Source organism: Mastigoproctus giganteus, chromosome 10 (genome assembly GCF_048544385.1).
Source record: "Mastigoproctus giganteus isolate SK-2022 chromosome 10, ASM4854438v1, whole genome shotgun sequence".
Lineage (NCBI taxonomy): Eukaryota > Metazoa > Arthropoda > Arachnida > Uropygi > Thelyphonidae > Mastigoproctus > Mastigoproctus giganteus.
The window spans coordinates 200,595,926-200,616,380 of NC_143584.1; the positions used below are offsets into that span (position 1 = coordinate 200,595,926).

Genomic DNA, 20,455 nt, shown 5'->3' on the forward strand with positions numbered 1-20,455 from the left:
GTAGATGCGTAGTATTAATAGTGGCAAATGATGAAAGAAAGCAAGTTATACAGCATCAATCAAAAAAAAAAAAAAAAAAAAAAACTTTCCATATCACTTGTCCGTCCTGTCTAACAGTTCGTCTACTTCTTCTTTACATCATTCAAACTACCCATCGCTACAACTCCAAATGGGAGTTTGTTTCAACAATCGACACCCACTAGCTGAAGGAGAATTTCTGCACACCTACCTTTCAACCTTCTTCCTTAGTTTGAATTTATGTCGCCTCATGTGTGTAGTCTGAGCAACAGGAAAGATTCCATGAGCATTGAGCTTACTCAATTCATTCAAAGCCTTAAACACCTCAATCAGATCTCGCAGCTGCCTAGTCTCGAGGCGCTGCAGTTTGCAGAACTGAAGCTTTTCCTGGTAGAAATACAATTTTGTTCATCTCACTAATCTCTTCTTCTCTGTACCCGTTTCGGCAAATCTACCTCCTTCCTAAAATGAGGCCTTCAGACCTGTATGCATTATTCAAGATGTGGCCTAGCCATTGTCTTATACAATGCGATAATCATCTCCTCCTTCCCCCTGCTGGCAAAATTCCTGTATTTCATTGATAAAGCGCCGTGAGCTGTCCTCTCAGTCTGTCTGCACTACTGCACTGCTGTCGTTCTTGAAGAAGCTTGAAGAAAATGATGTCCGTGTCATCACCGACCTGGACCAAATCCACAAGACAATTTTGCATACTGATGTTGGCGTAACCTAGTACAAGAATCTCAACTTCATTTATCACGTCAATTACCTAAAAAACAAATTGTATTCTATACACAGGAGCATAAAGTAAAAATTAACAGAGGTCACAAATCAAAAGCTACTAGTACAATACCTCTTAATGTATGTTTACACCGTCATCCTTTATGCATCGATCATCTGATCACTTGCACTTCCTACACACCAAAAGCGTATTTATGCGTTGCACTATTGGATGATGAAAAGTTTGAATCACAGTTTGAGCAATCCTCCCACGATATGAAATCAGTCCTCTACACCACACTTGCCATTTTACCATGGAAAATCCTTGTAGTCTCGAGGAAAACAAACATATTGCAATAACTAATTTCCCAACGGATGGATGCATCTGCAGTTAACAATATTGTTATGATTCTACAAGGACAGAGAGAGAGAGAGAGAGAGAGAGAGAGAGAGAGATCGGTTTAGAAGCATAATTACAAACGTTAGATATTTAAATGTATTATTCCCAAACAACGTAGTGGAACACAGTAATTCTCTTCAATTGATCTGGGAAGTTTTTGTTCGGAAAGAAAATATAGGTCATCAACGCTGCAGGAAATATATCAATTTATCAAACTCTAGACTTCCCCTTGGTTATTTCCATCGACTCTGCCAGTTATGACTTAAGAGCTTGTTTGATTGAATAACCTTTCTCTGTCAGTGTCTCCAGATTGTCTCCAATGAATTGTTAATATTTGAAGAGACATTTGTCTAACAACCTGCATATAAATTGTGCATATATATATATCGATAATATGTTATTTTGGACGTTATGTAAATGATATATTGCATAACTGAAAAATTGTTAGAAAAAGAACACCCTTCTAGCAAAATTGCTGTCCTGGGCATGTACTAAACCGACAAATAAATAAATATTGGACCTCTAGTGAACTCGAAGACCCATGCTAAGCTATGGATTTATTTCAGCTAACATATTTTTTAAAAAAAATTATTTAGCAACAGTTATCAAAATAAATTACATGTTAGAAATAATTAAGTCATTTTTAAAAATGTATTAAAACTAATCAAGAGTTTTTTAATTTATTAAAAACTAATTAATTAAGTAGTTTCATTCATTTTGTTACTCTGAAAGCTACATTTTCTGTAAAATAATTATAATATTAAAGTAATAGTAGTAGTGGCAAATGATGTAAGAAAGCAAGCTAATATAGCATCAGCCATCATAAAAAAAAAAAAAAAAAAAAATACACGCTTCACCCATCCATCCCCTCCAAGAGAATTTGTCTAGTTCTTCCTTGAATTTATTCGAACCATCCCCTTCCACAACAACAGATGAAACACTGTTCCAACAATCAACCGCTTGCTCACGTCCGCACGTCTACATCTCATGAGTGTAGACTTAGCAAGAGGTAAAGTGCCATTCGCATTCAGATTCTTCCATCTATTCAAGGCTTTAAACACCTCAGTCAGATCTCGCCGCAGGTGCCTGGTCTTAAGACGCTGAAATTCGCATAACTGAAGCCTTGATAGGTAAATGCACCCTTTTGTTCTCTTCACCAATCTGGTTGCCCTATGGACTCTATATCCATTCCAGCAGATGTATATCCTTCCAAAAGCGAGGCCTCCAGATCTCTATGCAGTACTGAAGATGCGACTTAACCATGGTCTTATAGGGATGATCACTTCCTTATTCCTGCAAGCAAAATTATTAGTGTATATCATTGAAAAAAAACCCATGAGCTGTTCTGGCAGCATATCTGCACTGCTCAGAAAATCTAATATCTCACTGCACAATTATCCTCAGGTGTTTTTCATATTCTACTACTCTGAGTTCCACATAGTTGATACGTTACTCTGAAATTACTGCTAGCCATATGCAGTACCTTGCATTTCTCAATGTTAAACTTCAACTGCAATTTCTCAGCCCATCGATCTAAATTTTCTAAATCCTGTTGCAGTAGCATACAGTCATTACTGCTGTTAACCACCCTGCCAAACTTTATACATCTGAAATCTTAGAAATTAAGCCTATTGTACGTCCCTTCGTTAATATCATTAATAAATATTGAAAACAAAACAACAATGTGTCCAGAACTGAACTCTGGGGGAACTCCACTAATAACGTTTAGTCCACGAATAGCAGTGCCCAATGATAACCATTCGTTGTCTTCTTTAACTTAACCATCCTGTTATCCATAGCAGAAACTTGCCTTAATGCCACATTGCTTCAGTTTGTACAGCAGATTTTTATGTGCTACAGTATCAAAATCCTCACCCCGACACACACACACGCACAGTATTCAAAATTATTGCATCTTTTTGTTGATTATTATTATCATTAGCCATATGGTGCAAGGAAACCTAAGACTTTTGCTGCACCAGCCAAAAAAAAAACTTTTTGAGTTACCCTGAGAGAGAGAGAGAGAGAGAGAGTAGTAGGAGGGAATCATCAAGGAAGAGAAGAATGATAATATCCAGCTCAGGACCCTGGGTATGAAAAGCCTAAACTCACCAGATGTGAGCCCCTGGTGTTGCGTTGCGATAATCACCGTCCACCCACCTGGTGGAAAAGTTGTTTGTTTAAATCCTGTGGACGATGCGCAAAGAATTTATTTCCTGTTTTCACAACTTTGCTGGGTTAGTTAACCTCAGGCAAGAGTCACATTCTTCTTTAATCCCGGAAATGCAACTTTAGCATTAAGCAAGCTTATACAGCATCAGCCAAAAAAAATTCCCATTTCACCCATTCACTCGTTCCAAAGGTTTGTCTAGTTCTCCCTTCAATTTATTTAAGCTATCAACTTCCACAACGACAGATCGAAGTTTGTTCCAGCAATCAACTACCCGCTGGCTAAAGAAAAATTTCCGCATATCTATTCGATATCAGTATTTCCTCAATTTCAGTTTATGCCCCCTCAGGTTTGTAATCTGAGCAAGAGGAAGAATCCCATCAGCATTGAGCTTGCGCAATCCATTCAAGGCCTTATACCCCTCAATCAGATTGCCTCGCAGGTGCCTGGTCTCCAGACGCTGCAATTTGCAGAAATTAAGCTTTCTTCGTAAGAACACCCTTTTGTTCCCCTCACCAATCCTGTTGCCGTTCTCTGTACTCGTTCCGGCAGGTCTACATCCTTCCTAAAATGAGGCTTACAGACCTGTGCACAGTACTCAAGGTGTGGTCTGACCATTGCTTTATACAAGTGGATAATCACCTCCTTATGCCACTCTGGCAACCTCTCTGCACTGCTCAGAAAATTTCATATCTGACTGCACAGGTCTTTTTCATTCTCTACCATCTTAAGTGTAGAACCACACAGTTAGTAATTTCTCTGGGATTACTGCTACCCCATATGTAGTACTTTGCATTTGTCAATATTAAACTTCAGTTGCAACTTCTCAGCCCATCTGTCCAACTTTCCCAGATCCAGTTGCAGCAGACTGTTATTAACAATCTTCCCAACCTTTTTATCATCTGCAAACTTTGACGTTAAGATTGATATACCGGTACCTTCATCAATATTATTGATAAATATACAAAACAACAATGAGCCCAACACCGAACCCTGCGTGACACCACTAATAACATTAGTCCACGGAGAGCAGTATCCAGTGATTACCACTCTCTGTCTCCTCCCACTCAACTGTCCTTTTATCAATTGTAGCAACTTGCCCTTAATGCCATACTGCTGCAATTTGTACAGTAGTCTTCCATGTTCAGCAGTATCAAAAGCTTTCATGAAATACAATTACTGTATATGATATCAAAATAATTTTTTGTATCCAGTTCCTTTGTGACCATGTCATAGTATCCAATCAAATTGGTCAGAAAAGACTTTCCCTTAACAAACCCATGCTGTGTCTGAATTATTACTGCTGTCTTGTCTAGATGATCCTGCAATGCTACTTTAATCAGTGACTCCATTATTTTCCCTGCAACAGAAATAAAACTAACAGTTCTGTAATTACTCCTGTCACCCTTTGATACATTTGCACTTCTCCAGTTCATGGGAACTTCCCCCGAGTCCAAGTATGCTCTCATTATTATGGCTAAGGGTTTGCTGACTTCTTTTGCCACCTGCTTTTATATAACTGAATGGATCCCATCCATCAGGGCGCCTTTTTTATGTTTAACTTCAACAAATTCTCCTGCACTTTGCTCTCAGTTATTAAAAAATCGTTTAGCTCCCTGCCAGAGTTTGATAAACTTCTGGCATTCTCTTCCCTGAATGACGCTTCATGTGTGAAGGTAGATACAAAATACTCATTTAGTTTGGCAGCTATCTTAGAATGATCAAACCATCGATATTAATATAAGTATTAGTATTAGTAATGGCCGCATGGTGCAAGAAAACCTATGGCTTATGCTGCACCAGCCAAAAAAAAAAAAAAAAAAAACCCGAACAAAACAATGATAAAAAAAATAATAATAAATAATAATAATTAATAAAAAAAAAAGAAATTAAAACTATCATCCTATGCGCTTCCCTGACCCGAAGGTACTATCCATATGACCTTTGAATTTCTCCAAACTGTCAGCCTCTACCACCCATGTAGGTAACTTATTCCAGTAATTTATAACTCGCTGGCTAAAATAAAACTTCCTGCAGTCCAATCTAAACATTTCCCCCCGTAACTTGAATTTATGTCCCCTAGTTCTAGCTTCATTTATGATCTTGAAAATTTCGTCCTCATTCATTTTACTGATGCCTCTCAGAGCCTTAAACACCTCAATCAAATCTCTTCTAAGGTGCCTAGTTTCCAAACTCTGCAACTCATAAGGACGCCCTTTTGCCGATCTCACCAGGCGAGTTACCGTCTTTGCACCCTTTCAAGAAGTTCGATGTCTTTCTTTGGGTGCAGTCTCCGTACTTGAACACAGTATTCCAAGTGTGGTTTGACAAAAGCCTTATATAATGGGATTATCACGTCCCTATCTCTACTTGCAAAAGTTCGATAGATCATCAATAGGACACCATGGGCCTTCCTTGCAACCTGTTTACAATGCTCAGAGAATTTCATGGCTGACCGTATCGCAACACCCAAGTCCCTTTCCTCCAGCACTGGGTTTCGTTGAACTCCACCAAGTGAATAAGTCATTTTGGGATCACCGTTTCCCAGGTGTAATACCCCACACTTTGTTGGATTAAAGCATAGCTGCCATTTTTCTGACCATTCCTGAAGTCTCTCTAGTTCTCTCTGACGAAGCTCAGCTTGACAGTGATCATTAACAACTCTACCATCTAGTGGTATCAAGTGGACCAATCTGATTCATTCCCTTCCTTTTTGAGTTTATATAAGTAAGGAAGTCTTTGCAGTTTTTCTTTGGATCCATTGCCAAAGATTTCTCATAATCTGCCTTCGCTTGTCTAAACTCTTTGTGACTTGATTACAGACTAGCTTGTATACTGATGAGCCAAAACATTATGACCAGCGAGTCGTTATGCAAATCGAAGTAACTGCAGCTGAACTATGGCACGTGCGTGGGTCGGAAAACTGTACAAAAAAACACCTGATACTGAGCTCCGTTAATCAGCGGTACTCTTGTTCTTCAGATGGAAAAGGCAGTGGACTTAAGCGAGTTTGACAAAGGCCAAATTGCAATGGCCAGATGACTGGGTCAGGGCATATCCGAAATGGCACGGCTGGTGGGCTGCTCAGGGTCAGCCGTGATTAGTACCTACCGAAAGTGGTCAGAGGAGGGAAAATCCATGAACCACCAGGGATGTGTTGGACGACCACGGCTCATCACTGGTTGAGGTGAGCGAAGGCTCTCTTGGATGGTACGTGGCAACAGAAAGGCGACTATGGAGCAACTAGCCGGTAATTGGAATGCTAGTGATGAGAGTAATGTGTCACATTGCTCTACATTTTACATTGAACCCTGCTGAAAAGGGGGCTGCGTAGCCGCAAGCCGCTCGGAGTGCCCATGCAAACCATGGTTCACCAGCGACAGTGCCGACAATGGGCACGCGAGCATCGAAACTGGACCTTGACTGATTGGTAGAAGGTCGTCTGATCCGATGAATCACGTTTCTTGTTGCACCATGTGGACGGCCGGGTACGTGTGCGTTGTTTACCTGTGGAAGTGATGGCGCCTGGATGCACCTTCGGATGGAAACAAGCCAGTGGTGGTGGTGTCTTGCTTTGGGCGATGTTCTGCTGAGATACCCTGAGTTCAGTCATCCATGTGCTGGGCACTCTGACGTCTACCACCTCCCTAAACATCACTGCTAGAAAGACTGCTTTACAGCCGACCGGGCTAGCCAGGTTGGGAAAATGCCTGCCCAGTAACCCAAAGGTCGCAGGTTCGCATCCCGCCTCAGGCTTGGATTAGAGTAAAATGCAAGAACTTAGGGAGGTGCATTATGGCCACCAAAGCCGACGTGCCAACAACTAACAAAAAAAAAAAAAAAACTCTACCAAGGATAAACTAGCATTACCAGACAGCGAAACACACAGAGGCATCGCAATACGGATTTAAACAGTGTTCGTCTACTGTAGAGGCCTTTCATAGCCTATTGGATTCAGCAGCAAACTGTAATAATAAATACCTACTAGTCTCTGTCGACTTCACTGGGGCGTGCGACACCATTTGGTGGCCGTGCAGCCTGCAAGGCTAAGGCAGGCACACGTGCCGATTAACCTATACTCCATAATTAGGTCATACCTCTCCGAGAGAATCATCATCGTGGAAGCACCTTATGGTAGAGTGAATCGTGGTGTGCGCAGGGGCTGCCACCATGGTTCTGTTCTGGGGCCGCTCCTGTGGAACATGGGTCTGGATGGGTTCTTTGCTTTGGACCTGGGCGATGTGCGCTCTCAGGCCTTTGGTAATGTTTTGGTCCTCACCATTGCTTCAGATATCAGGGCCCAGCTAGAGGAAAAGGCCAACCAGGCAATGTTGATATTGTAAAACTGGACCAGAACCCACTGCCGAATAATATCACCAACAACGACGTCCTCCATCCTGCTAAAAGGCAAGCTTGATATACGTAGCCTGCCACAAATAAAGATGGGACCTACCGTAATAAAACTAGTGATCCAGTTAAAATATTTAGGGGTTATAGGTATAGGTATAGGTATAGGTATGTTGAGGGTCTGACGGCTCCGGGGATTTCTCCCATCTCCGCGTATGTTCTTTGTATCGAGTGACAGTACCCTGTCTATGCCAGAGGTTTAAAAATAATGTATGGGTCATGCGGTATGTAGTTTGTTGTGCCCATTGTTCATCCGGCCTGTTGGCCGCCGGGCCCCCAGTGGGACCCAGCGTTACCATACCTAGCGACGGGGACGCTGGCCGGGTGTACCAAGAGACTAATTATACTCTGGCAGGTCCTGCCACTTACTTTCCTGGGATTTCGGTGACGAGGACCTAAAATAAATGTTGGAGTTATCGCTAAGTTGGAGTTATCGGTTTAAGTAAAATTGCATTTAGAAAGCGCTGCGTGGGGTTTTACGCTGAAAGAACTATTTCTAGAGAGCCTAAAAGGTCGGGCAAAATTTGATGTGATTTAAATTTGGACATGTGGGGCAGTCGCTGTACAAGAGAAAGTGTTGGGAGGGGAGGGTGAAGACTGGGGGGGATGAAATAGGAAGAAGAGGGGTCGGATAGAGAGGTGACCCCCCATTTTCAGTGGGGCATGCCCATGCCCCACCAGAGTGAAAATATGGGGAGGCGAGGAGAGGAGAAGAGCAAATACCACCTCCCCTCCCCCTCCCCGAAAAAAAAAAAAAAAACCCGCACAAGGGAGTGCAGTTTTGGGTCGATAGTAGGCCATTCAAATCATCCTCAAGTCTTGTCTTTCTGTGGTATGGTGAGTTTATTGCTTGTGTTTTTTTTTTTTTTTTTTTTTTTTTTTACTTGTTTGACCTCCTGCATTCTTCCTAGTTGGGTTGCCTTTGGTATATTTCTATCATTGTTTTCCTTCTAGAAAATAGATCCTGGGCATATTGACTGAGTGCCTTGTAGTCCTCTTGAGTGTCTAGCAGTCTGGGTTCTTGGTTGTCTGGGATATATTGGATTGACGTTATTAGCTGTAGTCGCAGGTCGTCATACAAATCGCACTCAAACATTAAGTGTCTCCAGGACTCCGGGTTGCCACAGGGACAGTCCGCGTTATTTATGATACCAAGTTGGTGAAGTTTAGCTTTAAACGGGCCGTGTCCTGTAAGGAGGAAGGTGGTATTTCGACCAGGGTGAAACCACACTGGCGCCTTAGGGTACAGCTTGGTGACAGTGGGGAGGAATCTTCTGGTCACTGCACCTTTTTCTGTGTTGCTCCATCTCCTCTGCCAAATCTGGATGAGGTGGTTGGTGATTCTTCTCTTCTCATAGTTGCGGTCATTAGTGATGTCAGTGGTGAGGTCATATATCGTAGCCGATGTGTTTCTGGCAAGATGGTAGAGCAGACCACAGCGGGTAGCTTCGAGATCCAGGGGTAGAACTCCTACCAGGACTTGGAGGGCAGCCGTGCTAGTTGTTCTAGTTGCTCTCGACATGGTAAGGAGGATGGTCCTCTGAATGGTTTCGAGGATCCGTTTATTCACTTCTAGTGCCGCCTTCGCATACCAGACAGGGGAGCCATATGTGATGGCAGGGATGAAGAGAGCTTTGTAGTACAAAGACAGGGTAGTACGTCTGAGTCCCCAGTCCCTGCGAGTGACTGTAGCGAGGAGGGCCGCGTATCTTCTTATCTTTTGTTTAATATATTCTAGGTGTGGTTTGAAATTTAATTTTCTGTCCAAGATTATTCCTAGGTATTTAATCTGTTCGCACAGCTTAACTGTTAGGGGTTATACTGGATGGTAATCTTTCCTTTAAACACCATCTAATATATATCAGAGCCAAAATTAAAAGATACTGAGGATTGGTGGCTAGGATCGCCAGGCGGGTCTGGGGGTTAAACCAATGCACCCTGTCATTGTTTTATTAAACAACCTTTCTACCGATCATCACTTACGCCTCGGCCATATGGTTTCCCAAAACAGCAACTGTAGTAAACCGACGCCTTGATGCAACACAAAGAATCATCATACTGACAGTTACACGTGCTTGTAGAATCACCAGTACCCAGGCACTGCAGGTTTTGGCCGGGGCTCTCCCCCTCGACTTAGAGATCACGCGCAGGGAAATAAACTACCACATAGAGAAAGGAATACCCTGTGCATACCATGGCTGTACTGTGGACATTAATGCACCACGCAAAAATGAAAAGATAAGGCTGCAAAAACACCTGATGCAAGTTTGGCAGAAGCACTGGGTCGACTCAAACAAGAGAAATATCACAGGAAATTCTTTCCGAACATCGACAGGATCTATCCCAGTCCCCCAACTTGGTTTCAACCCGGCTTATACACCATCTGTTTACTGACTAGACACGGGGCCTTTAAAGCCCAGCTGACAGCGCTGGGAATTAAGGAGGATCCGAGCTGCACCTGTGCGGCGCTTGAGTGCTGGGAGCACATTATGTACGATTGCACACATTATTGAGGACCTCAGGTGCAGACTGATCACCGCAATACACTACCATCCCAAGAACCTGGAATCACATCTACTGGACTCACTAGAGGAATATAGGGCGCTAAAGGAATATGCACATATTCTATTTGCTAGGCATAAAACACTGATAGCCATTAATAGAAGAAACATAAAAAAAATGAGACACAGAACACACGTGGGGAGGACTCAGGGAGAAACTCTCTCAGGAACCCGCTGACTACTAATAATATACAGGGTGTTTCAGTTAAACGTTTCAGAACTTCTAAGAGGGGTAGGGTACATCCTGACAACTCGAAATCATATAGCAATGTGGGGTCGGAAATGTTTTCCTGAAGCGGTGTTGTACACAGAAGCACCATAAAGAAAAGAGACCGTAAGTGAGAAATCGTTTTAATAATACATGAAAAGAAGCAAAAGGTACATGGATTAAAGTAAGTGTTCGAAGTTTCTTCCACGGGCTACAATGCACGCCTCACATCTCCGACGCATGGACATCCGAACATTCTGGAATACTCCAGGCGAATTTCGAATTTCTTCGGCAGCTACTGCGATTCTTGCAACCAGCTCCTCAGCATTGTCAACAGGGTGTCATAAACTAGCGATTTCATATGACCCCAGAAATAAAAATCAAGACATGATAGGTCGGGTGACCGAGCAGGCCAACGCACGGGACCACCACGTCCGATCCACTGTTGACCAAATGTGACATCCAGGTAGTTACGAACATCTCCGCTATAATGGGCAGGGGCTCCATCGTGTTGGAACCACATTGTCTGTTGCGTCGATGCAGAAATCTGTTCATCTCTCAAAAGTTGTGGCAATACTTGCTGCAGAAAGATCAAGTAGATAGGTCCGGTTAGACGACACGGTAACAGGTAAGGTCAGATGAGGTGATCTCCCATAATACCGGCCCATACATTGACCAAAAATCGAATCTGTGCTGCACGACGTCGCACGACGACTTCTGTGTACAATACCGCTTCAGGAAAGCATTTCCGACCCCACATTGCTATATGATTTCGAGTTGTCAGGATGTACCCTACCCCTCTTAGAAGTTCTGAAACGTTTAACTGAAACACCCTGTATAATACCTAGCGAACGCAAGAATAACTCAATGGAGACAGATGCGGATCTTTTCGTGATGAAGAGAACCACAGCCATTGAGAACGGACTGACAACGGATCTGACCAGTCTTCATAGCTGAGGAGGGCAAACCTGGATACTAAAGACTACCGATGACAGAAAAGCCCGACGAAGATCTCATACAGCATAAAAACTCCAAGTTGCCGTCTTGATGGAGCCGTATTGGCTCAAAGCTCTGCACTCTCTTGTGCGGTGCAACCCTTTTTCTCCCACACCCGGCAGGGGGAGAGGTGACGGCTCTCTGTCTCCTCTTTCCCTTGACACATCATTCCTTCCCTCTGGTGGGGCATGGGCATGCCTCACTGAATAACAGGGGGTCACCTACCCTATCTACCCTCTTCTTCCTATTTCGCCCCCCAGCCTTCACTCTTCCCTCCCAGCACTTTCTCTTGCACAGTGAATAGCCCCAAACGTCCAAATTTAAAATACACCAAAAAAAAAAAAATTTCGCCCGACCTTTTAGGCACTTCAGAAACAGGTCTTCAGCGTCAAACCCCATGTTAGTGGCTTAATGTAGCTGATCTAAAATCAACCGCGCTCGTTCCAATTTTATTTTAGGTCCTAGCCACTAAAATCCCAGGAAAGTAAGTGGCAGTACCTGTCAGAGTACAATTGTCTCACTGGTAACACTCGGCTGGCCCTCCACGTGGCTAGGTGTGGGTAGCGTCGGGTCCCATTAGGGGGCTGGCGGCCAAAAAGCCGGATAAGCAATGGGCACAACATATAACACTACACATGACCCACACACTTATAAATCTCTGGCTCTGATAAGGTACTCTCATCGATACACAGAACATTCGCGGAGATGGGAGAAATCCCAGGAGCCGTTAGACTCTCAACATACCTCATACTTGAACATCATTGCTGACCAGGTACACCGTTTCATAGCAACGGTCTTCCCCTGTGGCGGTTCCGTCTTTGAGATGGATAATGCGCCATGCCACACCACCCGGATTGTTCTAGACTGGTTCGCCGAACATGAGGAGACTTCCAGTATTGCTTTGGCCTCCAAATTCCCCAGACATCAATCCCATCGAGCATCTGTGGCTTGCCTTGGAACTGCAACTACGATCTGCGACGTCTCAACTACGAACCTTACAGGAGTTGAATCTGCTGGTTACGTGTTGGTAACAGATACCACAAGACATTTATAAATCTTGTAGCCTTCATGCCTCGCCGGGTAACGTGGAGGACCAACATCATATTAAAAATAAAATAAATAAATTTTCTGTTTATACTCCCGGACAACCAAACGGTCAGAGGAGTTCACAAGGTAGACAGAATACAATGAACAGCGCCGTATTTAGCAGTCACGGTCTTGAACCCTGGTCAATCAAGGCACATGTGTATTTATGCACCCGCGCGCCTGATCATTCGGCTACGGCGGCCATCGGTCTATATACCATAGGCTTCTGTGTCGCCTGATAATTTATATGCTTCCCATACATTTTTCTTCTCTGCCACGAGTCTCATTAGTTCATCTGACATCCATTTGGGCCTAAACTTAGAACAGTATTTCTTCGTTGGAACAAACAACCTAGTAGCTTACAAGATTACTTCCTTGAATGCTTCCCATTTAGAATTTGCTGTTGGTAACACCATCAGTTGGTCCCACTGTATAGAACTTAAAAAATCTCTGAGACCGCTGTAGTCACCTTTATGAAAGCAAAAACCCTTCCCTTTACACCTAATGGTAATTACATCTTTAAGTAAATCCCACATCAGTACGCTGTAATTACTGCGGTTCCTTTATCTGTAAATCATGCATGAATAATCACTGCTGATAATCAGATAAAGAGTGTTACTCCCTCTTGTTGCCTCTCTAACATGCTGCTGTATAAAACAATCATCCAATAAATCCACTAAAGCCTTGCTAGTGCGCGAGTGACCAACCACAAGTTCCTGTCAATATCTGGGAAGTTCAAATCCCCCATTATATAAGACACTCTGATTTACTGGCCCACTCTCTGTATACTTCTTCATTGTACTCATCAGAATCCGGTCTAGAATAGACTCCTACCCTCATTTTTTGCTTTCCCAGTGCTTATGTCATACCATACTGACTCACCATTGCACTGTCCATCTATGTCAACTGAATCCACTTCCTTAGATTTTATGTGACTTGGTTATCAAACATTTGTTATAAGTTAATATTATCTGATAACCAATGAGAATTATAATCTATGACGTTCAGTTAGTATAGGTTACACAAATACCAAGTTTTCTTTTAATAGCTATTAATAATAATAAGGGATCTGGGAAGTAATGGGTGGATTAATTTGGAGAGGTGGTGCACAAATAAATTCCCTGCACTCATCGAATTTGGCCTTAGCTTAAAATATAAAATAAATAAATAAATCCTTTTCTTAACGATAGAATTAATATTAATTTGAAAGCTGATGCTTCTGGCTCCATCTGCTGACTGATATATCTATAACTTTTGGTATAAACAATCATATTGAAAAAAGCAGTGCATTTCAAAAAGAATCAACGCCACAAAATGTTTACAAGAAATAAATCCCCTCTAAAATGTATCATGGACCATTATCAAGTACCAAATGACAATTCATTTCATGGTAGTGGTTTCAGTGGCTCATAGAAACTGGTAAAATTTGCATTCGGAAATATAGTCCATCTCCTAGAAATATTGGTATTGGTATGGTTATTTCTGGCGCAAGGGCTACTTAGGAGATATTGCGCCTTCCTAGAAATAAAATATTGCAGCCTTTGCCGGTATCTGATATATTCGGAACCTATCTAACCTGTTGTTATCTAACCTCTTCGGAAACCTATCTAGTTTTCACGTTTAGGCATTTTTAATCTCTCATTCCACCCCTCCCAACCCTTCTAGAGGGCAATTGAACAGCTATAAGTTTTTTCTAGCTCTTATTAGCCTCGAGGACATTTCTCTCGTGCTTCCTTTCGCGTTCAACTTTGATTCCCCAACTTCCACTGCCTCCGTTCTTTTCCTAATTTGGGCTCCCTTCCGGCTCTGCCAGGACAAGCCCCATTAGACGTTTCTGTATGCTACTGGCCTGACTCCTAGTGTCGTGGATGGATGCTGTATGAACTGTTTTTTGTTTGTTTATTTGGCTGATGTTATATAAGTTTGCTTTCTTCCATTATTCGAATCATGCATCAAGTAAGTTGGCAATAGATAGTTAAATTATTATCTATTATAATTACTTATAACTTACAAACGTAACGTTATAGAGTAATACATATAACTTAAACTTGGTAAGTGATACGATATACATACACCGTAGGCCAGATATTGAAATATATATATATTCAAAAATGTAAACCCCATAGCATAACGGGTATATAGTGTTATTATTGCATTAGGATATAAATTTAGTGTAGTATTTTTAATTCTATCGAATTTGAACAGAAATCAAACCTCAGACAACAGCAGCAAAGCAAAAGACTCAAGATAGTAGTAGCAGTAGTAGTGGCATGCAATGCAAGAAAGCAGTGAATGAACTTATGCAGCAACAGCCAAAAAAAAAAAAAATTACAAAACAATTCCATCTAAATGTTTGTCCAGTTCCTCCTTAAATTTATTTCACCTATCAACTTCCACAACGGCAGATGGAAGTTTGTTCCAGGTAGCAATTAACCACCCGGTTAATTTCCCGGTACATCAATTCTACACCTCTCTTTCCTCAATTTGAATATATGCCCCCTTAGGTTCGTAATCTGAACATGTGAAAGAATCCCATCAGAATTCAGCGTGCTCAACCCATTAAAGGCCTTATACATCTCAATCAGATCACCTCGCAGGTGCCTAGTCTCCAGCCGCTGAATTTTGCAGAACTTAAGCCTCCCTTGGTAAGAGGATCACTTCATTCCCCTCACCAATCTTGTTGCCCTTCTCTGTACACGCTCAAGCAAATCTACATACTTCCTAAAATGAGGCCTCCAGACCTGTACGCAGTACTCAAGACGTGGCCTGACCATTGCCTTATACAGAAGGACAATCACCTCCTTTTCCCTGCTATCAAAATTCCTGTATATCATTGACAAAACCCCATGACCTGCCCTGGCAGCTTGTCTGGATTGCTCAGAAAACTTCATATCTCACTGCACAATTACTCCCAGGCCTTTTTCATTTTCTACCACCTTAAGTGTACCACACAGTTGGTACGTTTCTCTGGGGGTTACTTCTACCCATATGCAGTACTTTGCATTTGTCAATATTAAACTTCACTTGCCACTTCTCAGCCATCTGCCTAAATTTTCTAGATCCTGTTGCAGTAGCACACTGCCATTACTGTCATTAACAACCCTGCCAACCTTTGTATCATCTGCAAACTTCAACATTAAGCCTGATATACCTGCATCAATATCATTGATAAATATACAAAACAACAGTGGACCCAACACCGAACCCTGTGGGACTCCACTAATAACATTAGTCCACGAAGAGCAGCACCCATTGATTACCACCCTCTGTTTTCTCTCACTCAACCATCCTTTTATCAAATTGCAGCAACTTACTCTTAATACCATTCTGCTCCAATCTGTACAGTAGTCTTCCATTTGCAACAGTGTCAAAAGCTTTCCTGAAATCCAAGTATATGATATCAAAATTATTTTTTGGATCCAGTTCCTTTGTAACCACATCATAATATCCAATAAAATTTGTCAGACAAGGCTCTCCCTTAACAAACCCATGCTGTGTCTGAATTATTGCTGTAGTCTTGTCTAGATGATCCTGTAATGCATCTTTAACCAGTGACTCCATTATTTTACCAGGAACAGAAGTTAAACTAACTGGTCTGTAATCACTCGTGTCACCTTTCGATCCCCCTTTGTGAATTGGGGACACATTTGCACATCTCCAGTCCGCGGGGACCTCCTCTGAGTCCAAGGATGCTCTATAATTATGGCTAAGGGTTTGCTTAGTTGCTTTGCTGCCTCCTTTAATATAACTGGATAGATCCCATCCACCCCAGGTGCTTTTCTTATGTTTAACTTCAATAATTTCTCCTCCACTTTGCTCTCAGTTATTACAAAATCATTAAGTATCCTGCTACAATTTGATAACCTTTTGCCATTTTCAAACCTTAATAATTCCTCATGTGTGAATGTAGATGCAAAATACTCATTTAGTTTGTTTGCTATCTGAGCAGGATCATCAACAGTGGAACCATCGATAGCAAGGGGACCAATCAGATTCATCCCCTTCCTTTTAGAGTTTATATAAGTAAAGAAATCCTTGCTGTTTTTCTTAGCATCCTTTGCCAAAAATTTCTCGTAATCTGCCTTAGCCTGCCTAACCTCCTTTGTGACTTGATTACAGGCTAGTTTATATCTGGCATAGGTTTCTGTGTATGCATCTCATGCATTTTTCTTCTCTGTTACGAGTCTCATTAGTTCATTTGATAACCATTTAGGCCTAAACCTTGAACAATATTTCTTAATAGATATGAAACTTTTAGTAGCTTCCAGGATTAATTCCTTGAATGCTTCCCACTTAGAATTTGCTGTTGGTAACATCATCAATTGATTCCACTGTACAGAATTTAAAAACTGTCTGAGGGTGTGCCGTGGCTCTGGAGAGAACTGAGGGGATCGTTGTCCTCTGAAACATAGCTTTAAGAAATGACCTGCTTGTTTGATGTTTGCGGAGCAATCAGGAACAGTACACGATATTGCCAAGGGAGTGTGAGGATGTTAGGCGCCAACTCAGCGTTGTTGTGGGCCGTTATGAGAGCTTGAAGAACAGGATGGATGCCCATCAAGCTCTCAGCTGCCCACATCAATACCGGAGCATGCACTTGATGATCAGGCATCAGAGCAGCATACCACAGGGCAGAATGCGCTGGTCCCAGCTAGTTATTATTGGTGACTCTATTGTTGGGGATACGGAATATATATATTGCAAATAGGATCGGTGGAAATGAACCAGGTATATCTAAGGAACAAAAGTTGATGACGTTGTAGAGCAGTTACCAATAATAATAAAGGGCACAAAATATACTTTTTTCACCAAGTATCAGTTCTGCAAATTGCAATGTCTGGAAACTTGGCACATGCAAGGTGATCTGATTGAGGTGATTAAGGTTTTTGAACGGTTTGGACAAGCACACTGCTAATGGAATTCTTCCTTTTGCTAAGATTATGCACTTGAGGGAAAAAAATCAAATTAAGAAAAGATGGGTGCAGAATAGATTTGCAGAAATTGCCTTTTAGCTAGCAAGTGGTAGAATTCTGGAAGAAATTTGCATCTGTCGTTGTAGAAGGTGATAGTTTAATTAAATTCAATGAAGAACTAGACAACTTCTTGGAGGGAATGGATAGGTGAAATTGGAAGTGGTTTTTTTTTTTTTTTTTCCGTTGGCTGATACTGTATATGTTTGCTTTCTTGCATCACATGCCTCTACTAATGGTAATACTAGTGAAAATCAGGGGACAGTATCTCTTTTTATCCAGGCACTTGAGCGCTGTCCTAACAATATCATATAGTCTGAGGTAAAACTATTAATTCTGCCGATCCAGCAAGATTGCCAAACCACCCCAGTCGATCTTTAACAATATCAAACCCTCTGTTATTGTTGTTGTTGGTTTTAAGAGCATCAACAACTAAGGCCAAAAATGCTTCGTAATGTAAATTGCTTGAGTTCTGAAGTCGATTTTCTGTTTGCTGGATGAAAATCCCGAGTTTATGGGGGAGGGGGGACCATGCTACCCTCGGCTGAGACCGACTAACTCCGCTGCTTCTGTAAAAAGCCCACAAAAATTAAACCCGCTGTCGGGCCGCTGACTTCACAGATTCCCGGGTGACTCATCTAGCGGTATAGTGCTTTCACAGCTGCATCCATTGTATATAATATAATACAAAATGAACAAGGAACATCTTTTTTTACTCTGTGGCTGAGTTAATGGGTCTCAGGCGTGGATCGCAAAGTTTTTCTCACTGGAAACTTGGGTTTTTTGTTTAAGAATTAGTTTTGGATTGGTTCTAATATGATAGAGAGGACAAATTAAAAGAACTGGACGTTGTCTTTTCACTTATTTTAGATAATGAAATAATAACAGTAAATACCATCCCTCATTCTCAAAAAAAAAAAAAAAAAAAAAAAATCATCAGGTGTATCTAAAGCAGTACGTGCGTTTATTTGGGACATAATATTCCCAATCATTTCCAAGAAAGCTAACATCACATATGACTTCTTATTCATATAAACAATTTGATCATTTATTTCAGAAAACTATGTGCTATGTTACATTTTGTATTTAATTTTTCGGGATAAAAAATTGAATTGCTGTTATACAGTAATAGTAATTAAATTTTGTTATTATTCAGGAATTTTTGCATAACTGAAATTAGTCAAAAATACAATACGCTTAACCCCAATGTATACGCATACCACTACTCTGTGTTTAACCGTTGAGCTGTATTTTTTATTGTACAGCATACAAATTCAACGTTTCCAACAAGATTGATTCCGAGAGTATTAACGTGTTACATTTAAAGATGGCGTTGTGTGTCATGGTCGTTATGTAGAAACGTAAACGATGAGTTCTTTTCGTGTGTCTTGCTCTTTGAACGTAATTAGATCTTACTCGAATAAAAAAATATATATTCCTAGGCGTAGTTTGTCCGTTTTAGCTGAAAGCAAAAGAGACGAGAGGTAATGATATGGATAAAATGTGTTTCCACCTTATCCGCATTTGTTTATTTATGAGCCAATTGGAATAAAAAAAAATAATAATAATCGATTGATTAGAAAAAACATTTAGTATAGTATTATTATTAGCCATATAGTGCAGGGATGCCCGAAACTCATGCTGCACCAGCCAAAAAAAAAAAAAATCTGAATTACCCTGAGAGAGAGAACAAGCGTCAGAAGTAGAAGAGAGTCACTAAGAATAGCTCAGTTGGGAGAGCGTTAGACTGAAGATCTTGCCCCAGGGGCATACCCCTAGTGAGTAGGTGCTTGGCACACCCAGGGTTCTGAGTTGGATATCATAATTTTTGGTGATTTCTCTCTCACAGGGTTACTCGGAAATTTTTTTCTGGCGGGTGCAGCATAAGCTTCAGGCTTCCTTGCACCATAAGGCTAATAATAATAATAAAAGAAAGAGAAGAGTGATGATATCCAGCTCAGAACCCTGGGTGTGCCAAGCCCATACTCACCAGATGTGAGACCCTGGGGTTAAAAATCGGTTTGGCAGGGGTGGGATACAAAGAGACAATATTAATTTAATTATTATTATTATTATATATTAAACCCCAGGGGCTCACATCTGGTGAGTATGGGCTTGGTACACCCAGGGTCCTGAGCTGGATTTCATCATTTTTCTCTTTCTTGGTGACTCCTTACTTCTGACACTCTCTCTCTCAGGGTAATTCAGAAATTTTTTTTGGCTGGTGCAGCATAAGAATCAGGCTTCCTTGCACCATATGGCTGATAGTAATAATAATAAATAGGGGACTTGATCCCTGCTCGCTGTGTTCGCTTCTTTTGACAAAATAAAAATAAAATATTTACAGATTTACAAAGCTTTCGACTCTGTGTGTGTCTCTTCCTCAGCTATGAATATATAAATACGTTACTGTATCTATATAATATCAGTGTAGATACACTACAAACAATGCTTAAAGAAAAACTACAATCGTGTGAAAAGCATCATTTCATCTGTAACTCACATTATACTCATCCTTCACAACAAATTACCATGTATTGCACTACCTCGAATAAGTAACGCTTCAGTAATAGTGAAGACTGTTGTCACTTATTCTCGGTGGGAGTGGCCACCACCCAGATGGCACCGTTTAAAAGTTAGTTGGCTTTTCATCGGTGAGTGCCTTTCACATTACTTTAAGAGTTGTCTATGGTGTATCTACACTGATATTATACAGATATAGAATCTTAAAATGTTATGCCTTGTTGCATTTAGTTATTTAAATAAATATGTTACATATGGAAATCGAAAATGGTACCGTGGGGGGTCATATTAGATAAACATAGCACGTGACCATGCTTAAACGGAAGCTTGTTTTACCACAAAAAACAAGCTTCTCTTATATTTTTGTATTTGTTACGTATTACCACGTAACCAACATCT

General features: G+C 41.3%; 1 protein-coding gene across 1 annotated transcript in view; it reads left to right on the plus strand.

The window, feature by feature from the left end:
• The first annotated feature begins 18,901 nt into the window (after nt 1-18,901).
• Nucleotides 18,902-20,455, plus strand: part of LOC150079775 (glutamyl-tRNA(Gln) amidotransferase subunit B, mitochondrial-like) — a 64,750-nt gene continuing 63,196 nt past the window's right edge. The window contains exon 1 of the mRNA XM_090383231.1: nt 18,902-19,017. Within this exon, the coding sequence (XP_090239357.1) occupies nt 18,902-19,017 (116 nt within the window). The remainder of the gene's footprint in view (nt 19,018-20,455) is intronic.